At 42.2% G+C, this 21,997-nt stretch overlaps 1 protein-coding gene across 2 annotated transcripts in view; it reads right to left on the bottom strand.

Annotated features, from left to right (window-relative positions):
• Positions 1–14,719, bottom strand: part of Calu (calumenin) — a 29,556-nt gene extending 14,837 nt beyond the window's left edge. The window contains exons 1-3 of one of the 2 annotated variants that reach the window (XM_052722244.1): positions 14,617–14,719; positions 6,804–7,033; positions 1,035–1,228 (exon numbers count right to left, since the gene is read on the bottom strand). In XM_052722244.1, coding sequence (XP_052578204.1) covers positions 1,035–1,228; positions 6,804–7,024 — 415 coding nt within the window. In that variant the 5' untranslated portion in view covers positions 7,025–7,033; positions 14,617–14,719. Of the gene's footprint in view, positions 1–769; positions 964–1,034; positions 1,229–6,803; positions 7,034–14,616 lie in introns of both variants that reach the window. The other variant, XM_052722245.1, reaches the window with a different exon arrangement.
• Between the last annotated feature and the right edge of the window lie 7,278 nt (positions 14,720–21,997).

The raw sequence follows: 21,997 nt of genomic DNA, 5'->3' as shown, positions 1-21,997 counted from the left end.
TACCGTTTATATATTCATGCCTCAAACTAAAACTACACACAATACAGAAATCTCTATGGATAAAAGCACCCCTGCACATCAGTTCGGTAAGACTGCCACCTGGAGTTCAGCAGCAGGCAAGCAGAAAAGCATCAAAGTCAAAGAAAATATTAACCAGTAGTCCCGACAAACAAAAAGCCTACCAAATCAACAACAAAAGCAATCCAAGCAGTGCTTGCCTTGAAGCATCTGCAAAGCAGGCTGATATAAACTCATGTGCCAGAGAAAACAAATGGGACATTTTCATTTCTACATTTCAGTAAGCATGACACACTGACGGCTATCTTATTTGAATTTATTCCATCCATTCCCAATAGTTTCCACTTACTCTCACCAGTTACAAAAGAATCTAATTTGATTTGAATTTCAGGCCCAAAATTTGAAAAGTACCATGGTAAGAGACAGCTTAAGGCAAGGCCTCTTGCTTTGCACTGCTGGAACACAGTCTTATACATGAAATCTATTCTAAAAATTACCTTTATATGAGATACAAAGGAAAAAAATAGCAAAATATATTTGCAGTGCTCAAGACATAAATGTCAAACTTCAGAGGATCAAAATAAAAACTTAAGATATATAATATACAAGTTTTAAATTAATGAAACGAAGGAGAGTCAACTCAGAATCAAGCTATTGAAGTCTGGCACAGTACCCCTCTTTTCCTGTCTGACCCATTTGTTTCTTTGACTCAAGACCACAGTCTCGGCCAGCCTGACATCTCGCCCCTTACCCAAGTAAGTGCCATAAGTCACGTTTCTGTACTCATCCCAGGAGATTAAGCCGTCTTGATTCATATCAAACTCCTGCCACTGGTTTTCAACATTGTCATATATGTATTTCTTCTGGGCGTGCTTAATCCAGGATTTCAGCTCCCCCTCCGTCACAAACCCATCTTTATCCGCGTCTATTTTATCTACAATCATTCTACAAGACAAAACAGTTGTGTTTCAAGGGCCAGGTCCACAAGGCTTTTCCCCCAGACAGTAGGGACCTACCTAAAACGTAGCCGTAGGTGGCATTTTTATACTCCTCCCAGGACACGAGGCCATCCTCATTGAGGTCATGCCCCTTCCACTGCCGCTCTACATCCTCGTGAATCCAGCGCTTTTGTGCAAACTTAATCCAGCCTTTGAGTTCATCCACAGTGACAAACCCATCCTTGTCGCCATCTATTTTACTTACAATCTTTCTGTAGAAAATGCAGAGAAATCCAGCAAGAAGTTAAAAAAACCACAAGTCTCTGGACATAGCCAGGAGTGTGCTGTGACCATAGGTGTTGCCCAGGGCTAACACACAGAAATAAAAAAAAGCTTCCAAAACAAAACTGTTGGACAACGGAACACTTTTCTCTTTACTAGTCTGTTCCCGGCCAAAAACAAGCCATCTAGAAAAGGTGACTAGATCATGGCCAGGGGACTGGGTCCTAAAGTCAACCCAGACAATCTCTTCGGTTAGGTCTGAGTCTGATCTGAACACCCATGTCAACATGGGTTCTCACTTGTGCATCAAATACGATGTAAATCTTTCTATTTTTCTTTACCATGTTTTTAAGAGAAAGTATACCTATGGGTAAATAACCATAAGCAGTTACAATGTTTTCCTTAGAATTCAAGATATCTAAATCAGACTTCAAAATAAAAAATTAGTTGCTTTTAGAAAAAAGCTAATTTTTTTTGTTAAAAACACACTTTTTTTAAAAAAAAGTTCTCAGGTGAGACCCTGTCTCAAAAAACAAACAAAAACTCAGATCACATATATTTTAAGGCAAGATAATTGTAAAAAAAACAATTGAATGCAGGAGGCATGCATCTTAAAAAATGCCAGTAGTTCTTATATATTACATGGAATTTGGTTTTTACATATAGCCATGAAAACGGACCTCTGAGGAAAGCTATGGAAAGAATATGTATTCCTGGCTGTAAGACTGTTAATAAGCTGAGAGGTTATTAGCAGGCAGATTATAAAGCAAAACAACAAGGCGAAAGGATGGACCTACTTCCTTTATAAGCTTTTTTCTAGATATGTCACTTTAATTAAGGATTTAAAAGCAGTCTGCAGGCTTTAAGTGTGGCTCAGGAGTAGAGTGCTTGCCTGGTGTTTGTGAGGACCTGAGTTTGAGCTTTAGCACCATTAAGTAAATGCTCGTGACAAAAAAAAGCCCCAAAAGATGTAACCTCCTATTTCTAGAGGACTCAGACAGGCTATGTAAAGCCACACAATAAGCAGCCCCGTTTAAAATGGGAACTCTATCAAAACTTTCAGCAAAAGTGAACCATCAGCACATTCCTCTGCTTGGATGAACAAAACTATACATGTTGGCAGCAAATGTCCTTTCTTAGTTCATGGCTGTTTCATGACTAGAACATGAGAAAGTGATTAGGAATCCGATCTCAACAGATTCATACTGATACAGCATTAGCGCTACTTCTTATCTAGACACATACAGCATTAGCGCTACTTCTTATCTAGACACAGCACTTTCCCCTAGAGAATGTATAATCTTCTAACCTGGGCTCTATACCACTTGCAGAACAGGGAATGCCCTGAGATGGCCTCTCCTAAACACTGTTCTCCACCTGCATGGACACAGGGTAAACTTTCCTGAGAGAATTTTAATAACATCAACAATTAAGAAAATTTCTGCGCCGGGCGGTGGTGGCGCACGCCTGTAATCCCAGCACTCGGGAGGCAGAGGCAGGCGGATCTCTGTGAGTTCGAGGCCAGCCTGGGCTACAGAGCTAGTCCAGGACAGGCTCCAAAGCTACAGAGAAACCCTGTCTCGGAAAACAAAAAAAAAAAAAGAAAATTTCTGCATCATCTACAGTGGGATCCAGTTTATGTTCAAATGGTACTTGCTACCAATGGAGCCACTACTAAGAAAACAATGGACAAAGTATCAGAACCTCTCCCAATCCCAGAAGGATCTGTGAGTTATTATAAATACCTGAAGTACTGCTCAGATGAAACAGACTATGACTGTTCAAGATGGGTTCTCTTCACAAAGGTGGCTGGCTGAGCAGCAGTCTATTCCACATCAACCCCCAAAGGCTTAACTTAGGGGCTGGCAAACTCTTTTTGGAAAAAGTAAACATTTTTACTTCATGAGCCACATGTAGCCTGGTGTATGTGTACGAACAAACAACCTTCTGAGAGAAAATAAGGGCTGGAGAGATGGTTCAGTGGTTAAGAACACTTTGCTCTCACAGAGGACTCAGGTTCAGTTCCCAGGACCCACATGGTGGCTCACAGCCACCTGTAACTCCAGTTCCAGAGATCTGATGCTTCCTTCTGACCTCTGCAGACACCAGGCATGCCTTTGGTGCACATACATAAATACAGGTACAACATTCATATACATAAAATAAAACAGATCTAAAACATTTAAGTGAAAGATTGGGACTGTAGCTCACTTGGTACATGCTAACCTAGCATGCACGGAGCTCTGGGTTCAATCCCAACACCACATAAACCTAGTGTAGTGGCACCACCTATAATCCTAGCACTGAGGAAGTAGGGGCAGGAGCATCAGAAGTTCAAGTAATCCTCAGCTACATAGTAAGTTTAAGGCTAGTCTGAGATAGTTAAAACCCTGTCACATAACAACGCCCCGCCCCCCCAAATAAAGCAAAGTAGAAAAAAGCTGGGCATAATAGCACACGCCTGAAATTCCAGCACTGAGCTAAGCATGGTGGAACACACCTTTAAACTCAGGGAGGCAGAGACAGGCTCTAATGGTTTGAAAGAAAATGGCCCCCAAAGGGAGTGGCACTATTAGGAGGTGTGGCCTTGTTGGAGGAAGTGTGTCACTGTGGGGGCGGGCTTTGAGGTCTCTTGCTTAAGCTTCCCTCAGTGTGACTGTCAGTTGACTTCCTATTGCCTGCAAGATGTAGTACTCTCAACTCCAGGACCACATCTGCCTGCATGCCGTCATGCTCCCCACCATGATGATAAGGGACTGAACCTCTGAAACTGTAAGCGAGTCCCCTCAATTAAATGTTTCCTTTGTAAGAGTTGCTGTGGTCATTGTGTCTCTTCACAGCAATAAAAACTTTAAGATACAGGTGGATCTGTGAGTTCCAAACCAGACAGGCTATACAGTGAGACCATGTCTCAAAAAAACTCAAAACCAAACAAACAAAAGAAATCCTAGCACCCAGGAGAGATGCCTGTAATCTCAACACTGGGAGGCCATCTTGGTCCGTATAGTGAGATCCTATCTCAAAAGGCCAAAGAGCCGAAGCCAACCCAATCCCAAAACAAACAAAAAAGTTCTACTTGTCAACCATCTTAACAGAAAAAGATACTGAAAATTATCTACTAAACTTGTCCTGAAAATGCTTCCTGTGGTCTTTTACATATTATGAAGATTTCAAAAATAGTATTCATTTTTTAAACTACATATACAAACAATGACTTTTCTCCTTAACAATCACTCTCTTAAAGAATGACAGGGGTGGTGTGGTGGTGGTGGTGACTGTGATTTGCAAATTTTGATGAAAAGTTGGCTACCAAATCAATGTTTTCAAATGCCACAATAAAAGTTTATCTGGGTTTCTTCTCTCCTGGGGGGGAAGAGAATCTCACTATGTAGTCCAGGCTGGGCTTGAACTAACAATCCTTTTCCTTTAGCTTCCCCAAGAGCTGGTGCATGCTATCGTGCCTGGCTTCACCTGAGATTCGTGCTTTCAAGGCAGTCACTGCATAAATGAAGAATGTCTGTCACTGTCTCTAAAATTTGGGGAAAGCAAACTTTTAAGCTCATTTACACATTGCATAAAAACATGGCTTCATCACTTTTTCCAATTATACACAGCCTGCCCAATGTGCTGAACTTTTGATATTTACTGATGAAAAAGTGGAACACTATTCTCTACTGAAAACTGCTAGAAAAGCTATTCTACCACCCACAAAGCAGAGGAGGCTCACTAAAGTCCTATCTACCCTAAGTGACCCCAAACCTAAGGGTCATCCATTATTTAAGAGTAATTCTGCAGAGACTTGCTCAAACCAAAATGTATGTTGGACATATACAATATTAACAGGTATGACACAGGGATTGAGAGTACCCACATGCACTGCTCATTTTAGCCCAAAATGTTAGCATGATTATAAGGTTAAAACTAAAAGCAAGCATGGTCTGTCAAAGACAGAGAAACAACCTAGAGAGAAGAAAACTGGCTTTCTGGTGTATATTTCTCAATCATCTTCAGATGTTGAGGTATAGTTCATTCAATATAGCAAAATCATTTCATTACTTCTATCAGTGCTGAAGAATAAAACTGTACACTCCAGGCAGCATGTAACACAAAGAATAAATTGTTATTTAAGTTTTCATCAAAGAAAACTCTAGAATATCTTACAATTAGAGCATTGCACATGATGGCAAAAAATTTCAGTGTGGTACAACTTGCTACATAAACCTCTTAAAAACAGTTCACAAAGGTGCACCAGTGGTACTCATTCAGGGAATATTTTCACAGAATTGACCTGCATTTTCTTAAAAATCAAAGTTTTAGAGGAGCCAAAACAGACATGCTTAGAACTCCAGAAACAGCGTTCTTCTAAGTGAAGATTAAAAAAAAAAATTTTTTTAGTGTATGTGTTTTACCTGCATACATATCTTTGTACCACATGTGTGCAGTACCTATGGGGGCAGAAGGCGGCACTGGACCCCCTGGAACTCAAGTTAGAGATGGCTGTGAGCTGCAGTATGGGTGCTAGGAACCAAGCCCAGGTCCTCTGGAACAGTCAGTGCTCTTACCCCTAGAGCCATCTCTCCAGCCCCACTACTGAAGCCTTTAGGTTGAGAAGCTGCTTAGGGCCGTGAAACTTGACTAGAGCAGCACCACTGAAAGCTCCCCTATTCTGAAAGTGAGGCCACTATTGCTCTATCGTTTTTGTCTTTACTCCTTATTGTTTTGTTCGTTTTCTGAGGCACTGGGATCAAGTCCAGGATCCTGAACACACAGGACAGTGCTCTCCCACCGAGCTATGCCCCCAGCCCTAGTTTTGCTGTAGACAACGTCACATCACAGTGTCAAGAGGTTGGACACCTCTGTTAAAGGGCATGGTTGGTTTGACTTTTATTAAAGGCCACGCAGGGAAATAATAAACTTTACAGAAATAGGGAATCCAATTTCTAGTTTATTAGGTACTTAAACATTACTTGGCTTGGGCATCATTGAATAAATTAGAGAACGTTTTTTAAAATTAAAAGCAGCAGAACTAAGAACCCCCATGTAATTTTCTGGAATCAAGATAATGAAGCTTAAGCTGGGTCCAATACTACTGGTTACTTCAGGAAAAATATTTTATCATTTTTGAATTATGTGTACACGTGTCTGTATGTTGCCACGTGCATGTGAGTGCAGGTATCCTTGGAGTCTAGAAGGCGTCAGATACCCTGGAGCTGGAGTTACAGATAGGTAATTCTCAACAGGAGTGCTAAGAACCGAGTCTGGGTTCTCTGCAAGAACAGTATATGCTCTTAACCACTGAGCCATCTTTCCAGGCCTAGAGGGTACTTTCATGAAAATGATTTTACTTTGTAGAAGTATATTGTTATTCACTGCAGAAGTATATGAAAGAAGGGATTTTATTAGATTTTTTAGTGGTAGCAATTCTGCTGTTAGTACTCAGGACAGAGCTCAGTACAGCTTTATTAGTGACTGAACCAGAAAAGAAAAAAAAAACAACTAGTTGATTTATAAGTGGTGTTTCTCAACTCCCTGGACCCCTGTCCTGACCAAGAACAGGCATCTTACCCAAGCCTTTCCTTGCTCTCTTCTGGTGTCAGCTGATCAAAACTCTTTGCTTCTTCTGCACCCAAGAAGGCATCATGGTCATAGTCAAAATTCTGGGCATCATTGTGAACTTTGTCGCTGAGCTGAGGCTCATGGTGTACTCGGTCCTTTTTTTCCGTGGGCTTGCTCAGAGCGAAGGCTGTGCACAGCGACAGGCACATCAGAAACTGCCGCAGGTCCATGACAACCTACTGTAAAGGAAAACCAAGACAGTTAACACAGAAGGCAGTACGCTTGATAATAAGGAACCAAAACACGGCTCAATTACATTATTAATTTGATAGGTACACATAGCTAAGTCTTTTATATTAGCCAAATATTATTACTTAATCTATAAGTACAGGAGGCTATCAGACCTCCAGTTCCTACGGTGGGACATTTTCATCAGTTTCCTTTACGACTGTAGGCTAATCAGGAAATTATAGTTCAAACAACTACTTTGTAAATAGTTTCTCTTTAAGGGACACCAAAAGTTTAATCTTTTTTGTCCAAGATGCTAACAGTCAAAATTGAAAGGATAAGACTTAAATCCTGATTCTAAACCCTTTGCTTTTTGTACTTTTATCAGTGAGCTGGTCTTCCAACACAGCTGAGTATTAGAATTATCTAGAAGAGTTAAGTAACGAGTCCCCACCCCATTCTCTTAGACTCTCTCAGGTTGAACCCAGGCATTAGTGGCATTCAAAGCTTCTCTGGTGATTCTGATGGTCATCGGAGCAGGAACCACGGACATCCTCAGTGGCTTCCTCGTTCAATAGCACCAGGTCTCTCACACTGGCTAACCTTGACTCACCAAGCCATTTGGATGCCCATTCCTAAGTAACAACACCATTATATATTCATCTGCATAGTTGTACTTCCCAGACTTGCTCAGACACAAAGGCCACCAGGTACTATTCAACGTACAGATGCCTGAGAGCCCCCTCCAGACTCTCGGATCACAGTCGCAGGCTAATCTAATAAACGTAAGGCTGGAACTCTACTGAAAAATGTGATAGAAAAATTCCACAGAGGCTATCAGTTAAAAACCTGTTTCACACCAGGCGTGGTGGCACAGGCATTTCAACCCAGACAGCCAGGGTTGTTATACAGAGAAACCTCGTCTTAAAAAAACCCAAACCAAAAAACTGTTTCATACACTTTACAAACAACTTACTCTATTACTAGAGAGGCTAAGATCTCAAGGAACAACAAAACCTTAAAATCAAATAAATCAAAGGGAATAGTTTTCCTGGACTTTGATATTTTAATTAATATTTCATTGTGGAACATGAATGCTGAATGTGTGTGCCCCCATTCCATCAATGAAAATAAGTTCTTGGCAATTTCACAGTACTTCTTATTCCTCTCCTATTATGTCTTATCTCTGGTATCTCTGAATGTGCCTCTATTTGGAAATACAGTTCTTGCAGATGTAATCAAGTTAAAATGACGGAAATTTGGGCACAGAATTCAAATGTTGTGCTATGACAGATGCAGAGATTGGAGTAATACACATGTGAGTCAGGGAATGCCAAAGATCGCTGACAGCTACCAGAGGTGAGGCGAGTCAGAGAAGAGCCTTCAAAGAGAGGAAGGTCCGACCAACATCTGTGCTTGAATCTCAGCCTTTGCGATGGTTAGAGGACATCAACCTCAGTTAAAACAAAACAAACAACAAAAACCAGGCAGGGGCAGGTGAGACAGCTCAGGAGTAAAGTGCTTACTGCTCAAGCCTGATGACTGGAGTCCGACCCCAGAACCCACACAACGGTGGGAGAAAGAACTGGCTCCACACAAAGCTGTGCTCTGACTTCAAGTGCACACCCATACCACACAGACAAGCAGTAACTAAAACTCCCGCTTAGTTTGTTGCAATTTGCTGTAACATCCCCAAGAAATGAATACAAGGTTACAGTAGTCAGGGACGCTCCATCTTCTGAAACTAATTACACCACCCTGCCCTAACTGAAGAGCAAACCCAGCCATAGATGATCTTCCTTTCCAGGGGATGTCACTAGTGAAACTAACTAGTGTAAGTACTCACATTTATATGTAAACATTTACCTAATCAGAAAACTCTCAGCAAAGCTTCTAACTCAGAGGCTGTTAATTCGACTACACCCTACAAACACCTCTAGCTGGTTCTGCTTCAAAGTTTTGAGAACCAGGGCAAAGGAAGAGAGCTGTGTTAGGAAATAAATTAAACATGCCAACATATTATATTCAAAGTGTCTATTTCCCTGTAATCCTCAAATAGTGGCTTATGAATTTAAACTATTAAGTGGATTTATAGAGCCCTCTACAAAAACTAAGAAAATCCTTAGCACAGCTAATGGTGAACATGCTTATATAAAAGCCCTTAAACATAAAAGAAGGGGCCAGACATAGTGACAAATGCTTTTAGATCCCAGCACCCAAGCGGCAGAGGTAGAAGGATCTCTGGGAGTTGGAGGCCAGCCTGGTCTATATAGTGAGTTCCAGGACAACCAGGGCTATACAGTGAGACCCTGTCTCAAAAAACCAAACCCAAACATCAAACAAAAAAGAAAAAGGAGAGGAGGCTCATCAGTTAAGAGCACTTGCTGCTCTTCTAGAGGAGCAGGGTTTGATTCCCAGCACCCACAGGTGGCTCTCACCCACCTGTAACTCCAACTCCAGGGAATCTGACCCATTTCTGAGGTCCCTACCACACAAATCACTCTTTCCCAGACAGCCATTATTTCAAGCTTCCCTTCACCCACACATCTATGCTGCTTCTGTTCCCTCAACATCTACAGTCACCCTGAAATCTGCTTTTCTATCTTATCACTTATTAAACTGCCTAAAAGTCACCAGGGCCAGCTAACTGGCAAAGCCAAGGACCCTACCCCAGTCTTCATCTCTGCAACAGACAACAGGAAATTTGTACTTTGAGTAAGGTCTATTTAGAAAAAAAAAAAAAGTTCTGTGCCGGGAGGTGGTGGCGCACGCCTTTAATCCCAGCACTAGGGAGGCGGAGGCAGAGGCAGGCAGATCTCTGTGAGTTCGAGACCAGCCTGGTCTACAGAGTGAGTTCTAGGACAGGCTCCAAAGCTACACAAAGAAAATTATCTCAAACACTTCCCCTAAAAAAATGTTCTGGCTGGGCGGTGGTGGCACACGCCTTTAATCCCAGCACTTGGGAGGTAGAGCCATGCGGATTTCTGTGAGTTCGAGGCCAGCCTGGTCTACAGAGTGAGATCCAGGACAGGCACCAAAACTACACAGAGAAACCGTCTCAAAAAACCAAAAAAAAAAAAAAAAAAAAAGTTCTGTAAGGAAGACGGCTCAGTGGATAAGAGTGCTCGCTGGGCCAGCATGTGAACTGGAGCTCCAATCTCTAGCACCCACATAAGCCCAGTACTGTGGGGAGTGAAGACATGAAGACAGCTGGGGCTTGTTGGCTGCTAGCCTAGCTACAGATTCAGAGCCCGTCTCAAAAGGAATAAGGCAGTGGAAATTAATAGAAAAGGACACTCAACACACACCCAATACACACACACACACACACACACACACACACACACACACACACACACACACACACACACACACACACACGGGGGGGGGGGGGGGGGGGGGGGGAAATAACAGCAAGTTATACATTCCAGGCCAGCCTGGGCTACAGCTGAGATGTAGTCTCTAAACAAAATCAAAAGGTCAAGCTAGAGCCGGGCGGTGGTGGCGCACGCCTTTAATCCCAGCACTCGGGAGGCAGAGCCAGGTGGATCTCTGTGAGTTCGAGGCCAGCCTAGACTACCAAGTGAGTTCCAGGAAAGGCGCAAAGCTACACAGAGAAACCCTGTCTCAAAACAAACAAACAAAAAAACCCTGTCTCAAAAAAAAAAAAAATTCCTTGAAAGTTCTGGTTTTTTAGCACCAATCTCACCCATCCTTTCTGGTCGCTTAGATGTCTATACTGAATTCAGTCCTTCAGAAACATTAATTCTGAGAGATTCCACACTTATTCTGGACGACCAAAGACCCATTGCTCAATGTTAGCAAGTGGGAGAAGTGGGTGTGGTTGTAAAATTCCAGTTCTCTGAGTTTGGACACTCAGCAGAAGGGGAATTTTTGCACCATGGAGTGGAGGACTCAGTGGTTAAGGCTCTACTTTATTTAGTGGGGATCAAGGGTAACAGCTTGACAGCATTATACTTAACTATATTAAGACTTGGGTTATGAAATCTAGAAATAAAAACGACCTTGTTATCTATCTGGCATTCCTTACTTGCAGACTAAAGCGTAAGAACCTCTGATACAGGCTGTGTCACAAAAGTCAAATCATCCTTGAGATCCGGAAAGGCACGATACTGACCAATCAGCTTGCACTTGTCTAGTGACAGTCAATTCACACTAGGTTACCAATACATTCTAATTCATCAAGTGCCAAGAAATACAAGAGGGCTGAGTATATCAAAGTGCAAACTTTAGCTACCGAAGCTCTGAGAATGACTGAAACGATTATCCAGGTTTAGTTAGTTCTACAACCAAAGCAATCAAGCACAAACTAAAATGTTCTGGCCACACAATCAACTTTGAAGCTGGAGAGATGGTTCAGTGTTTAAGTGTACTGACAACTCCTCCAGAGGACCTGGGTTTGATTCTCAGTACCCGAATGGTGGCCAAAAACTGTAACTTTAGTTCCAGATGATCCTACACCCTCTTCTGGCCTCCTTGGAAACTGCACACACATGGTACACAGGCATATGCAGGCAAAATACCCATAAACATAAACCAAAACAAATCTCAAAACCTCAACCCCTGAAAAACAAAAACAACTTACTTGTAAGAAAAAGGTTCTAGAAATCCTTGGGGGGCGGGGGTTGGTTTAGGATGAAATTTTTTTTTTTTAAAGATTTATTTATTGTGTATACAGTGTTCTGTCTGCATGTATGTCTGCCAGCCAGAAGAGGGCACCAGATCTCATTACAGACAGTTGTGAGCCACCATGTGGTTGCTGGGAATTGAACTCAGGACCTCTGGAAGAGCAGTCAGTGCTCTTAACCTCTGAGCCATCTCTCCAGCCCCTAGGATGAAATTTTAATATATAACTCATGGTCCAAGTTACTCTAGCAAAATATATGGATTCTGTTGTGTATGTTTAACATGCATAAATCTTTTGAGAATTTGGTAGTCATTTTAGCCTAATCTTGCTTCAGTGTCAAAAGCCTAAATAATTTTAAGATCTTAGATGGGGGGGGGGGGGAGCAATCAAACAAGATGTTAGCTGAAAAAACCTAGCTACGACGGTTATAACTCCAACTGGAAGAAGTCTGCACCAATTATCCTGAAGCTCGTTTGCTTTATTCCACAATGACCACAAGCTATACTGTTTTGCTTTAGTTCCCTCACAGGTTCTACTTTTTTGCTTTTTTTTTTTTTTAACATTTATTTATGTGTGTGAGAATGCATGTGGCCACATATGGGCTGAGGTCAGAGACCAATTTTAGGAGATTGGTTCTCACCTCGCACCATGTATGTACTGGATAGGAAACTGAGGTGTCAAGCTTGGCAGGTAACACCTTCAGTGGCTGAACCATCTCAATTCCACCCTTTTTTTTTTTTGGTGGGGGGTGGAGGGTGGGTAAAGGGTCTCATTGTATCTCATACTGGCTCAGAACTTATGTTGCCCAAGGTAGCCGCTAGCTTGAGGCAATCCTCCCATGTGGGCTTTCCAAATGCTAGGATTCCAGGCATGCGCCACCACACCCACCAGATTCTGCAATTCTGAACAATTTCTGCATAAGATAATATAAATTATAGCTCCTAATGTAAAGTCTTGTATTTTTTAGAAACAATACATTTTATTGGATTAACTGGTTGATATTTAGCTACAATGTAGTTTTGCTGTGCTTTTCAACTCCCCGTTTCCATTACTGGATCTGACCAAATGCCAGGTATAGGCAGAAACGTGATTTCAGGAGCTGGCAAGATGGTTCAGTCAGTAAAGGCACTTGCTACCAAGTCCAACAACTTGAGTTGGATCCCAGATCCCACACAGTGGAAGGTGAGAATGGACTTCCACAAGCATGCCATGGCATGTGTATGCCCGTTCCCATAAACAAATGTAATTTAGAAAATCGTGTTATTTCATATGTTTAACTCTAATATATGCTACAGCATAACAGCATTTATATTTAGGAGTTCACAGAAAAGCTGGAGTGGCGGTGCACTCCTTTAATCTCAGCATTCAGGAGGCAGATATGGGCAGATCTCTATGAGTTTGAGGCCAGCCTGATCTACATAGTGAGTTCCAGGCCAGCCAGGACTATGTAGTGAGACCTTTTCTCTCACACACAAAAAACAACAAACCCACAAACAAAAATTCATAGAGAGAGAATCCAGGATCTCAATCATGCATTTCCCAAGACTATTTCTGGCTATCCCTGAAACATCCCGTCACATCAATGTTACAAGCTAATACTAACATACTAGTCTCCTGCACTGAGGCAATGATAGAAAACTCCATCAAAGGTATATGGAACGTATCATTGGATGAATGGTACCAAACAGATCGAAAATGACCGAGATGATTACCACCCACTTGCACGTAGTTCAGGATCTTTGTGAGCTCAAAACTCCTACTTTGATTCCACAAAATATCCTGTTGGAGACCCTTGAAACACTGTCAAACTCAGATCAGGATGAAACAGACTTGCCTTTACACAAACAGTTACAGGTTACCTCTGGTCTCTCATCCGGACTTCCCACAAGTTCTTCACTGGTGACTATCCCTTGATACTTAAATCTAACTGAATGAGGTCAAATATATATATTTGTCTTGGATCAGCTTTCAAATATAGTAAAGAATAATTTATCAGTCATTCCAAGTTTCTCTACCTTTAAGCTCAATTAAATAAACTTGAGCGTCACTATTCCCAATTTATTAATGCTGACTTGATAGTCCATGACAGGAAGTGAATGCAATTCTTGAAAAATCCTGTTCCAGGGCTTTATACGCTTAGGAATTTGGATCAAAGACCCAAAAGTTTTAGCAGGAATCCACTGAATTGTCCCACTCATGCTTTACAAAATAAAAATCACTCTTAATTACAGCAACTATAGGGAATTAAGTCCACTTCTGAATACAGCATGCCAAAAATCAGAACTAGTACTTGGGAAAGACAAGCAAAAAACATGGTTATTTAAAGGCAATTAACTTCCTAGTAGTTAACATGTGAAAACTGCTTTTTATTAATGACTATAATCAGCCAAACACAGAAAAGTGGGGCGTTCCTTTCTAATTAACAAGACGTTTTTAAAATAATGACATCGGGTTAGCATTCGTTTTGTTCCCCATCTTCCTACATCCTGTAAGACAGCAAACTCTTTCTTTCTTGGCCCTTCCAACCCACTCACGGGATGTGGCCTTGGGGCGGGGTGGCAGCTCCCAGTAGGCCTGTGAAAGGTGGCAGGGAGCTGATAGAACTCTATCTAATTCTCTCCGACCTTCAGGAAACAAACAAAAGTGACCCTCTAGTCCCAGGGACACTGTGAGTGGAGGGGGCCGGGGCGAAGGACAAGGACGCGCGAAGCCAGGCACAAAACGGTGCCCAGGAGGGCGCAGGGCCCGGGGGCCAAAGTCTGCTGGGCCACAGCCCTCGCCGTGGAGGTGCGGGACGGCGAGCCGGGGGACAGAGAGCAGTCTCGGGCCCACCAGGGCACCCGGGTACACTGAGCCCGGAGTGAGGAAGACCCACTCCGCATGGGGAACAAGGCGGACGGACAGAATAAGGGCAAACGAAGACCCACAGAGCACCACGGTGCTTACCTTCCGCGGGAGCTCCACGCTGCAGGATACCGTGGCCGCAGCTCACCCAGGGGGTCAGCTCCCGCGCACAAGCACCGCCCAACCGGAAGTGGTTCCTCGCCCCGCCCCCATCCGCCTAGTCGGCGTCCTCCCCACCAATCATCAGCAAGACCGCTGCTGATGCGTTGCTTTTCCGTGCGGCCATTGGTTCCACAATCGCGCAGCCGTGATTGGCTTGAAAGCGCCACGTCCCCGCGAGCGCGCCGAGTTGCGTGGACCGGATTCCCGCCCAGCTCGGGTCGCCCATCCTGTGGGGACGCCGACTCCCAGTTCTATGTTCTTGGACGTGTGGGCGCGGCCCGCTGACCGTGGCCCACTGGTCGCCACGTCCGCATTCACGGCGCGCGACTGACTCCCAGGGCTTCTAGGGTTATTCTGATAGCTTTCTTCCTGCGCCCAAGCTCCCGGGGCCGGAGTAATACCGTTGTAACGTCACCACCCGCCGTGAACCAGCCCGGCTTCTGGCTCTAGAGGGTCCTGGTTGATCTACTAGCAGATCTCCACCCTGCCGTCCTGTATCTTTCAGCTTCGGTTCACACCCACCACGCTCCTTCGCACTTCTGCCTTCCCTGAGAGCCTTACATTTCACATCCTTGTGGTCTTTGTTCACAAAGCGGCTTCCTCTGCCTGAAAAAAGTATGTTTTCCCGATTTTCCAGCTACTGAAAGCCATTAGTCATGAAAAAGTCATGAAACAGGTTACTGTCCTGGAATGTCTTAGTGGAAACTGGGCAGGTAGTGAAACTGCCAGGGGCTAGTTCAGGTGTTAGCTCTAAGGAATCTTCCCTGGTCCTAGCAAGCAAATATTTGCTTTCCTAACAGTTTGCATTTTCAGTACACAGCCAGATTTTGCTAAATAACGGTGTTTATCCTTGTATTTTTGATTAGACCAAGTGCTGGAATATGTTCCGCCGGATTATGCATCAGGAGCTCCCAGTTTACAGCCCAGGTCCAAATGCTCAGTAATACTACATGAATCTAATAATAGAAACCCATTGCGTCGCAGGCCACCATTTGAAAAGAGGCACAGGAAATTAGCAATTTGGTTTTGGGGGGGAGGGTGGGGAGCAGGGAGAGTTTGAACCTAGACTTTGCCCAGGACTCTTGTCTACCACTGATCGATCTATAACATTACCTACTCAGTGCCATGAAATTAAAGCATGTATTCATTGAAGGCTACTATATTTTGAGCACATATGGAATGAATAGCACATGAAGCTCATGAAAGACTTAGAAAAACAAATTAGCTTCTCTTAAGTTGAGGAAAGGCTGGCAACTACTGTTTGAGGCATTCAAACTGTCGACTCAAAACACAACTCTCCTCTCAAAGAGAATTTATTCTGGAGCCAAATGTGGGTAACTATGACCAGGAGAGCAGACTAGGTTACCCCAAATTCCATGTACCAAGGTAGTAACGGTTTGATGAAGTTTTTATAATAACAAAGAAACTATTCACTCTTACATTGCTGGAAACGTCAAAGAACGGGTCACAGCAAAGTGGGGAGACCTTTGTTACAGCCCTCAGATGTTATCTGATGACACACTTAGCCCTTGAGTTGTAAAAGCTCGTGGTCTGTTAAGTCAGTACATTCCAAAGAAAACTAGTGCTCCGTTTCTACAGTCCCCACAATTTGCCTAATGGTCATGAAGCTCTTAGGTCAGTTATACAGGAGAACAGTAAGCAGCTCTTAGACAAGTGGATATTAAGAGGGATACATATGGCCCCAAATAGTTTGGCTCTGGACTTGCAATGTTTTAACTTCTCCACATCATTGAGGGCCTAATCAGCTAACAAGCCTTGGAGAAGGTTCAGTTTGAAAGTGCTGCTGCTTCCTGGGAACTCTCATCTACTGTTCCTCTGTCGACCAAGCATCACGTTTTGTACATAGGGCGGGGACACATGGTACTTACTAAATATTATTAATGTTCCATGTTGCTAGGAAATGCTCTCTAGCATCTGAGGTAGATGAAGCTGAGTAGTAGGCAGTACAGCAATCTTCAGGAGAGGGGAATAGCCTGTAAAAGCCATTAAGGAAACAACTTCTGGATCATATCATTAAAATCTACTGACCATTATGTTCCAGATCTATTTTTTAAAGCCCTCTGTATTTGACATAATGTGACATATATTAAGAGTAACACACCAAAAATTAAAATAATCAAGAACATTGTTTGGCCTAATGGCATAAAGGTAACAACAGGTGAAGGAAATGGGCATATAAACAACAAAAAAATTTTAAACAAACAAAAAACCCTAGACTGACTATATATTTGCCCCTGTGATTACAGTTGCTTGTACTCTGTGGACTATCTTTATTTATAATTGGTGTATTTGCCGGGCGGTGGTGGCGCACGCCTTTAATCCCAGCACTCGGGAGGCAGAGGCAGGTGGATCTCTGTGAGTTCGAGGCCAGCCTGGACTACCGAGTGAGTTCCAGGAAAGGCGCAAAGCTACACAGAGAAACCCTGTCTCGAAAAACCAAAAAAAAAAAAAAAAAATTGGTGTATTTAAATGACTCTTATCTTTTAATTCTAGTAGTTTTTATTATTGTTATTGTTTGTTTTTGTTCTGGCCAGCTTGATTTCATAGCTATAACCTCAGGTGGAGTGCCTTACTCTTAACTCTAGGAAAGATTGATCTTCAGTATTCAAGTTATCATAGCTCTTATCCGTTGGCTACTGGCCAGATCTGTTTTATTATATTGGTATTAATCCAGATTTAGTGGGGGAAACTAAATAGAGAGCCGCATTGTAAAAGAAATTAGATAGCAATATAGTATTCCTATCAACCTCCTTTTAACAAGATTGTTTCATGCACCAAATATTAATAACAATGATAGAAACAAGAGATTAGACTTGTTAGAAATCACAGTTTTAATTGGAGGATGTGGCACAACAGCAAAGTGCTTGGCTAGCATGCATGAGGGGCCTAGGTTCAATCCCAAGCATTACCCCCAACTCCCAAAAGAAGTCAGAATGTTATAGTCCTTATAAATCTCATTTCGGGCTGGAGAGATAGCTCAGAGGTTAAGAGCACTGCTTGCTCTTCCAAAGGTCCTGAGTTCAATTCCCAGCAACCACATAGTGGCTCACAACCATCTGTAATGAGATCTGGTGCCCTCTTCTGGCCTGCAGAGATACGTGCAGACAGAACACTGTATATATAATAAATAAATAAATCTTTAAAAAAAGATAAATAAATCTCATTTCAGTGGTAGAAATGGAAATGGGACTCTGTAAGGAGTCACTGTAGTTTTGCCTATTTCCTTTTTATTAGCAAAATATAAATATTGTTTAAAAATCCAGCTTATTGTACTGTAGAACACCTTAAATACCCTTAATGAAGAAACTTCAGCACTGAAGGTATAAAACATTGTGGATGTTGTAGTTATTAGAGGTTGGTGTCTTTTGTATAAATGAATGAAAAGTTAGCCAAATCAGGTATCTCTGGCTAGAATAAATGAAGGTAAAGTTACTTTGTTCAACATCTGAGCATATTATAGGGCCTTTTACAGTGTTTAATTGGATGGACCTAGTTAATTTTTTTAGTCAGAAGTTTATATCTTCTGGTAGTAATAATTTCCGTGCAAGAACAAGTGCTCTTAGCCACCGAGTCAGCTCTCCAGGCCCACACTTGAATCTTTTAAACATGAAAACTAGTTTTGAGTAGGCAGGGGTTCTGGGTAAGCAATCATTGCCAAAAAGCAAGCAAGCAAATAAGATTAATGACTTTGTGAGCTCATTAAAACAAAAAGTAATGCTGTTTTATTGCTTAGGAGTATACCGAGTGAAATACTAAATATCATAGACAATTTTTGAAAAGACCTAATTATAAAAGGATTTAAGAAACAAAGAGAAATATTGTTACTTGAGATACTTGACTGTCAATGGACTTGAAAATGAGTATCATCCAGCATTTCTGAAGCCCATTCAGATGTGTTCTCAGATGAAGTTAGTGTATGCTTCATCTGAGAAATGTGAACCAAAAGTTCATCCTATCTAGTCTTGTTGTCCAGGAGTAGGTTAGAGGTGACTGGGTTCATTTTTTCCCCTCTCGTCAGAATGAAGCCTTTGCTGTGATGACCCTTTTCCCTTTCAGTTGATGAAGCATCTGGTTTCCTTATTCTCTGAGGAAGACTCTGTAACTAATTTTGAATTTTTGGTTGTCATAAGTTTCTTTGTAGTAGCAAATGCTTTTTTTTGTTTTTGTTTTTTGTTTTTTGTTTTTTGAGACAGGGTTTCTCTGTGTAGCTTTGTGCCTTTCCTGGAACTCACTTGGTAGCCCAGGCTGGCCTCGAACTCAGAGATCCGCCTGGCTCTGCCTCCCGAGTGCTGGGGTCAAAGGCGTGCGCCACCACCGCCCGGCAGCAAATGCTTTTAATAGAGATGGCTCATATACTTTTTACTTATTTTTTAATAGAATGTCAAGTACTTTAAAAACTTTTTATTAGATCTTTGAGAGTTTTGTACATTCCTTTTTTCTTCCTTCCTTCCTTCCTTCCTTCCTTCCTTCCTTCCTTCCTTCCTTCCTTTCTTTCTTTCTTTCTTTCTCTCTCTCTTTTTCTTTCCTTTCCTTCCTTTCTTCCTTCTTTCCTTCCCTCCCTCCCTCCCTCCTTCCTTTCTTTCTCCTCAAGACCAATTTGTGTTAAGTATCTTGGATGTGTGGTCTTCACTGGCTCATGGTTGACTTACCAGAGGCTACACTCTCAGAAAAAACTCTCTCTCTCCCAGTAGCTAACAGTTGCCAATAACTTCATGGCTGAGGGTCGTGTTGTGTGCTCAATCCCCTGTGAATGCCTGGATTGGATCTGCACGGGGTTTGTGCCAGTTATTGTAACCTCTGTGAGCTCATGTGTGCAGCTGCCCTTGTGTCATCCACTCCTCTGGCTCTTACACTCTTTCCACCCTGTCTTCCGCAATGATGAACTGTGAAGTGGGCTGGGGTGGTTTTCTTTGGGGCTGAGAATTCTGCAGCCTCTTGTTCTCGGAACCTTGGCCACTTGTGGGTCTGTTATCACCATCTACTGCAAATCGGGGCTTCTCAGATGAGGGCGAGAGATGCACTGATCTCTATGGGTATTCTAAATGAAATACACATCTCTGAAATCTAAGGCTAACACCTGCAAATTAGAAAAAGACATGTGACATTGTCTTGACCTTTAAGATTCCTTTGTTATAAATCATAAAACTTAAAGACACATGTATTTCCTAAAAATGCTACTAAGGCTATTTAATGTTGCCTGTACGTATATTTTTAGGGATGACCAGTTGGTATTGGATAATCATTTTGGTGGTTAATTCCTGGAGAAAACTAATTTTTCCTCTCAGCAATTGTTAGTTGTCTGTAGTTCATCTGGGGATGAAAATGAGATTTCCACGTTGACATGTGAGCTGGCATCATTGTTAAGCTCTTGTCTAGACAGCATTTTGTCGAGACCAAGTATTTATTTCATTAAAATGATAGCTGGGCGGTGGTGGCTCATGCCTCCAATCCCAGCACTTAGGAGGCAGAGGCAGGCCGATCTCAGTGAGTTCAAGGCCAGCCTGGTCTACAAAGTGAGTTCCAGGACAGCCAGGAATGTTACACAGAGAAACCCTGTCTGAAAAAACAAACAAATAAAAAATAATTTTTTTTCCAAAATGGGTAAACCTTAGGAGAAAGTCAAAGCTTTAGTTAATTTTGAATACTTATTGGTACTATTTTTCAATTGAATAGGCCAAATTTTATAATAAAATTAAATATTTGTCTGTTAAAATGACTTCCATGATTATTATGTAGTTAGTAGGAATGCCCCAAGTTACTATTAAGGCAATGGATATCTAACAAGCAAAGGCTTTGTCCAGTGGGAACATAAAAATAAAATTTAATCCCAGGTTTTGAATGTCTCATTTAGTAAATAATAAAAACACAGTCCTTGCTTCTTGAAGCCTTTTTTTTAAACATTAGTAAAATTAGATCAATACTTAAGAAAATCTTAGTGTCACAAACAGAATCAAGCATTAATTTATCTCAGGCCATTGAATTTTGATCTTAAAATTTTAATAAACTTTATATTATACTTAATTTTAGTTATAGCCATACCCACTTTAAGTTTTATTTTCACAAACTTTCTATAATATAATTCAATCTTCTATAATTATTCTCATTCATTTTCATTTTGGAACAATATTTGTCTTACCATACAAAGTCCTTTCTCAACTAAAGCATTTTTTCTTTAACTTTATCAAAAATATCTCTTATCAATAATGATTATACCTCATTTTCTAACTTAGTTTTTTGTACTTAGCCAATTATTATTGTTATTTTAAAAATAAAATTTAAAGAACAATTTTTAATCAGATAATTTTCAGTAAATTCCCAGGAGGCTGTATCTAAAACAAGAATACACATACATGTTGTCAATAGTTAGCTTCAGCTGTAAACTTGACACAACCCAGAGTCACTTGGGAAGAGGGAACTCAGACGGGATATTGCCTCCATCAAACTGGCCTTTGGAAATATCTGTAGAGCATTTTTTTTTTTTATTTTGCAATACAGTTCAGTTCTACATATCAGCCACGGATTCCCCCGTTCTTCCCCCTCCTGCCCCCCTCACCTTCCCCCCAGCCCACCCCCTATTCCCACCTCCTCCAGGGCAAAGCCTCCCCCCCAGACTGAGATCAACCTGGTAGACTCAGTCCAGGCAGGTCCAGTCCCCTCCTCCCAGGCCAAGCCAAGCGACCCTGCATAGGCCCCAGGTTTCAAACAGCCAACTCATGCAATGAGCACAGGACCCGGTCCCACTGCCTGGATGCCTCCCAAACAGATCAAGCCAATCAACTGTCTCACCCATTCAGAGGGCCTGATCCAGTTGGGGACCCCTCAGTCATTGGTTCATAGTTCATGTGTTTCCATTCGTTTGGCTATTTGTCCCTGTGCTTTATCCAACCTTGGTCTCAACAATTCTCGCTCATATAAACCCTCCTCATTCTCGCTAGTTGGACTCCCAGAGATCCACCCGGGGCCTAGTCATGGATCTCTGCATCCAGATCCCTCAGTCGTTGGATGGGGTTTCTAGCACGATAATTAGGGTGTTTGGCCATCCCATCACCAGAGTAGGTCAGTTCGGGCTGTCTCTCGACCATTGCCAGCAGTGTGTTGTGGGGGTATCTTTGTGGATTTCTGTGGGCCTCTCTAGCACTTTGCTTCTTCCTATTCTCATGTGGTCTTCATTTACCATGGTCTCCTATTCCTTGTTCTCCCTCTCTGTTTTTGATCCAGCTGGGATCTCCCGCTCCCCCAAGCTCTCTTTCCCTCGACCCTCGGCCTTCATTACCCCCACTCATGCCCAGGCTGTTCATGT

This window comes from Peromyscus californicus, unplaced genomic scaffold (genome assembly GCF_007827085.1).
Source record: "Peromyscus californicus insignis strain IS unplaced genomic scaffold, ASM782708v3 Scaffold_6__1_contigs__length_162567912, whole genome shotgun sequence".
NCBI classification, from domain to species: domain Eukaryota; kingdom Metazoa; phylum Chordata; class Mammalia; order Rodentia; family Cricetidae; genus Peromyscus; species Peromyscus californicus.
The sequence above is the reverse complement of the archived record's forward strand: the minus strand, read 5'-3'. Positions and strand labels throughout refer to the sequence as shown.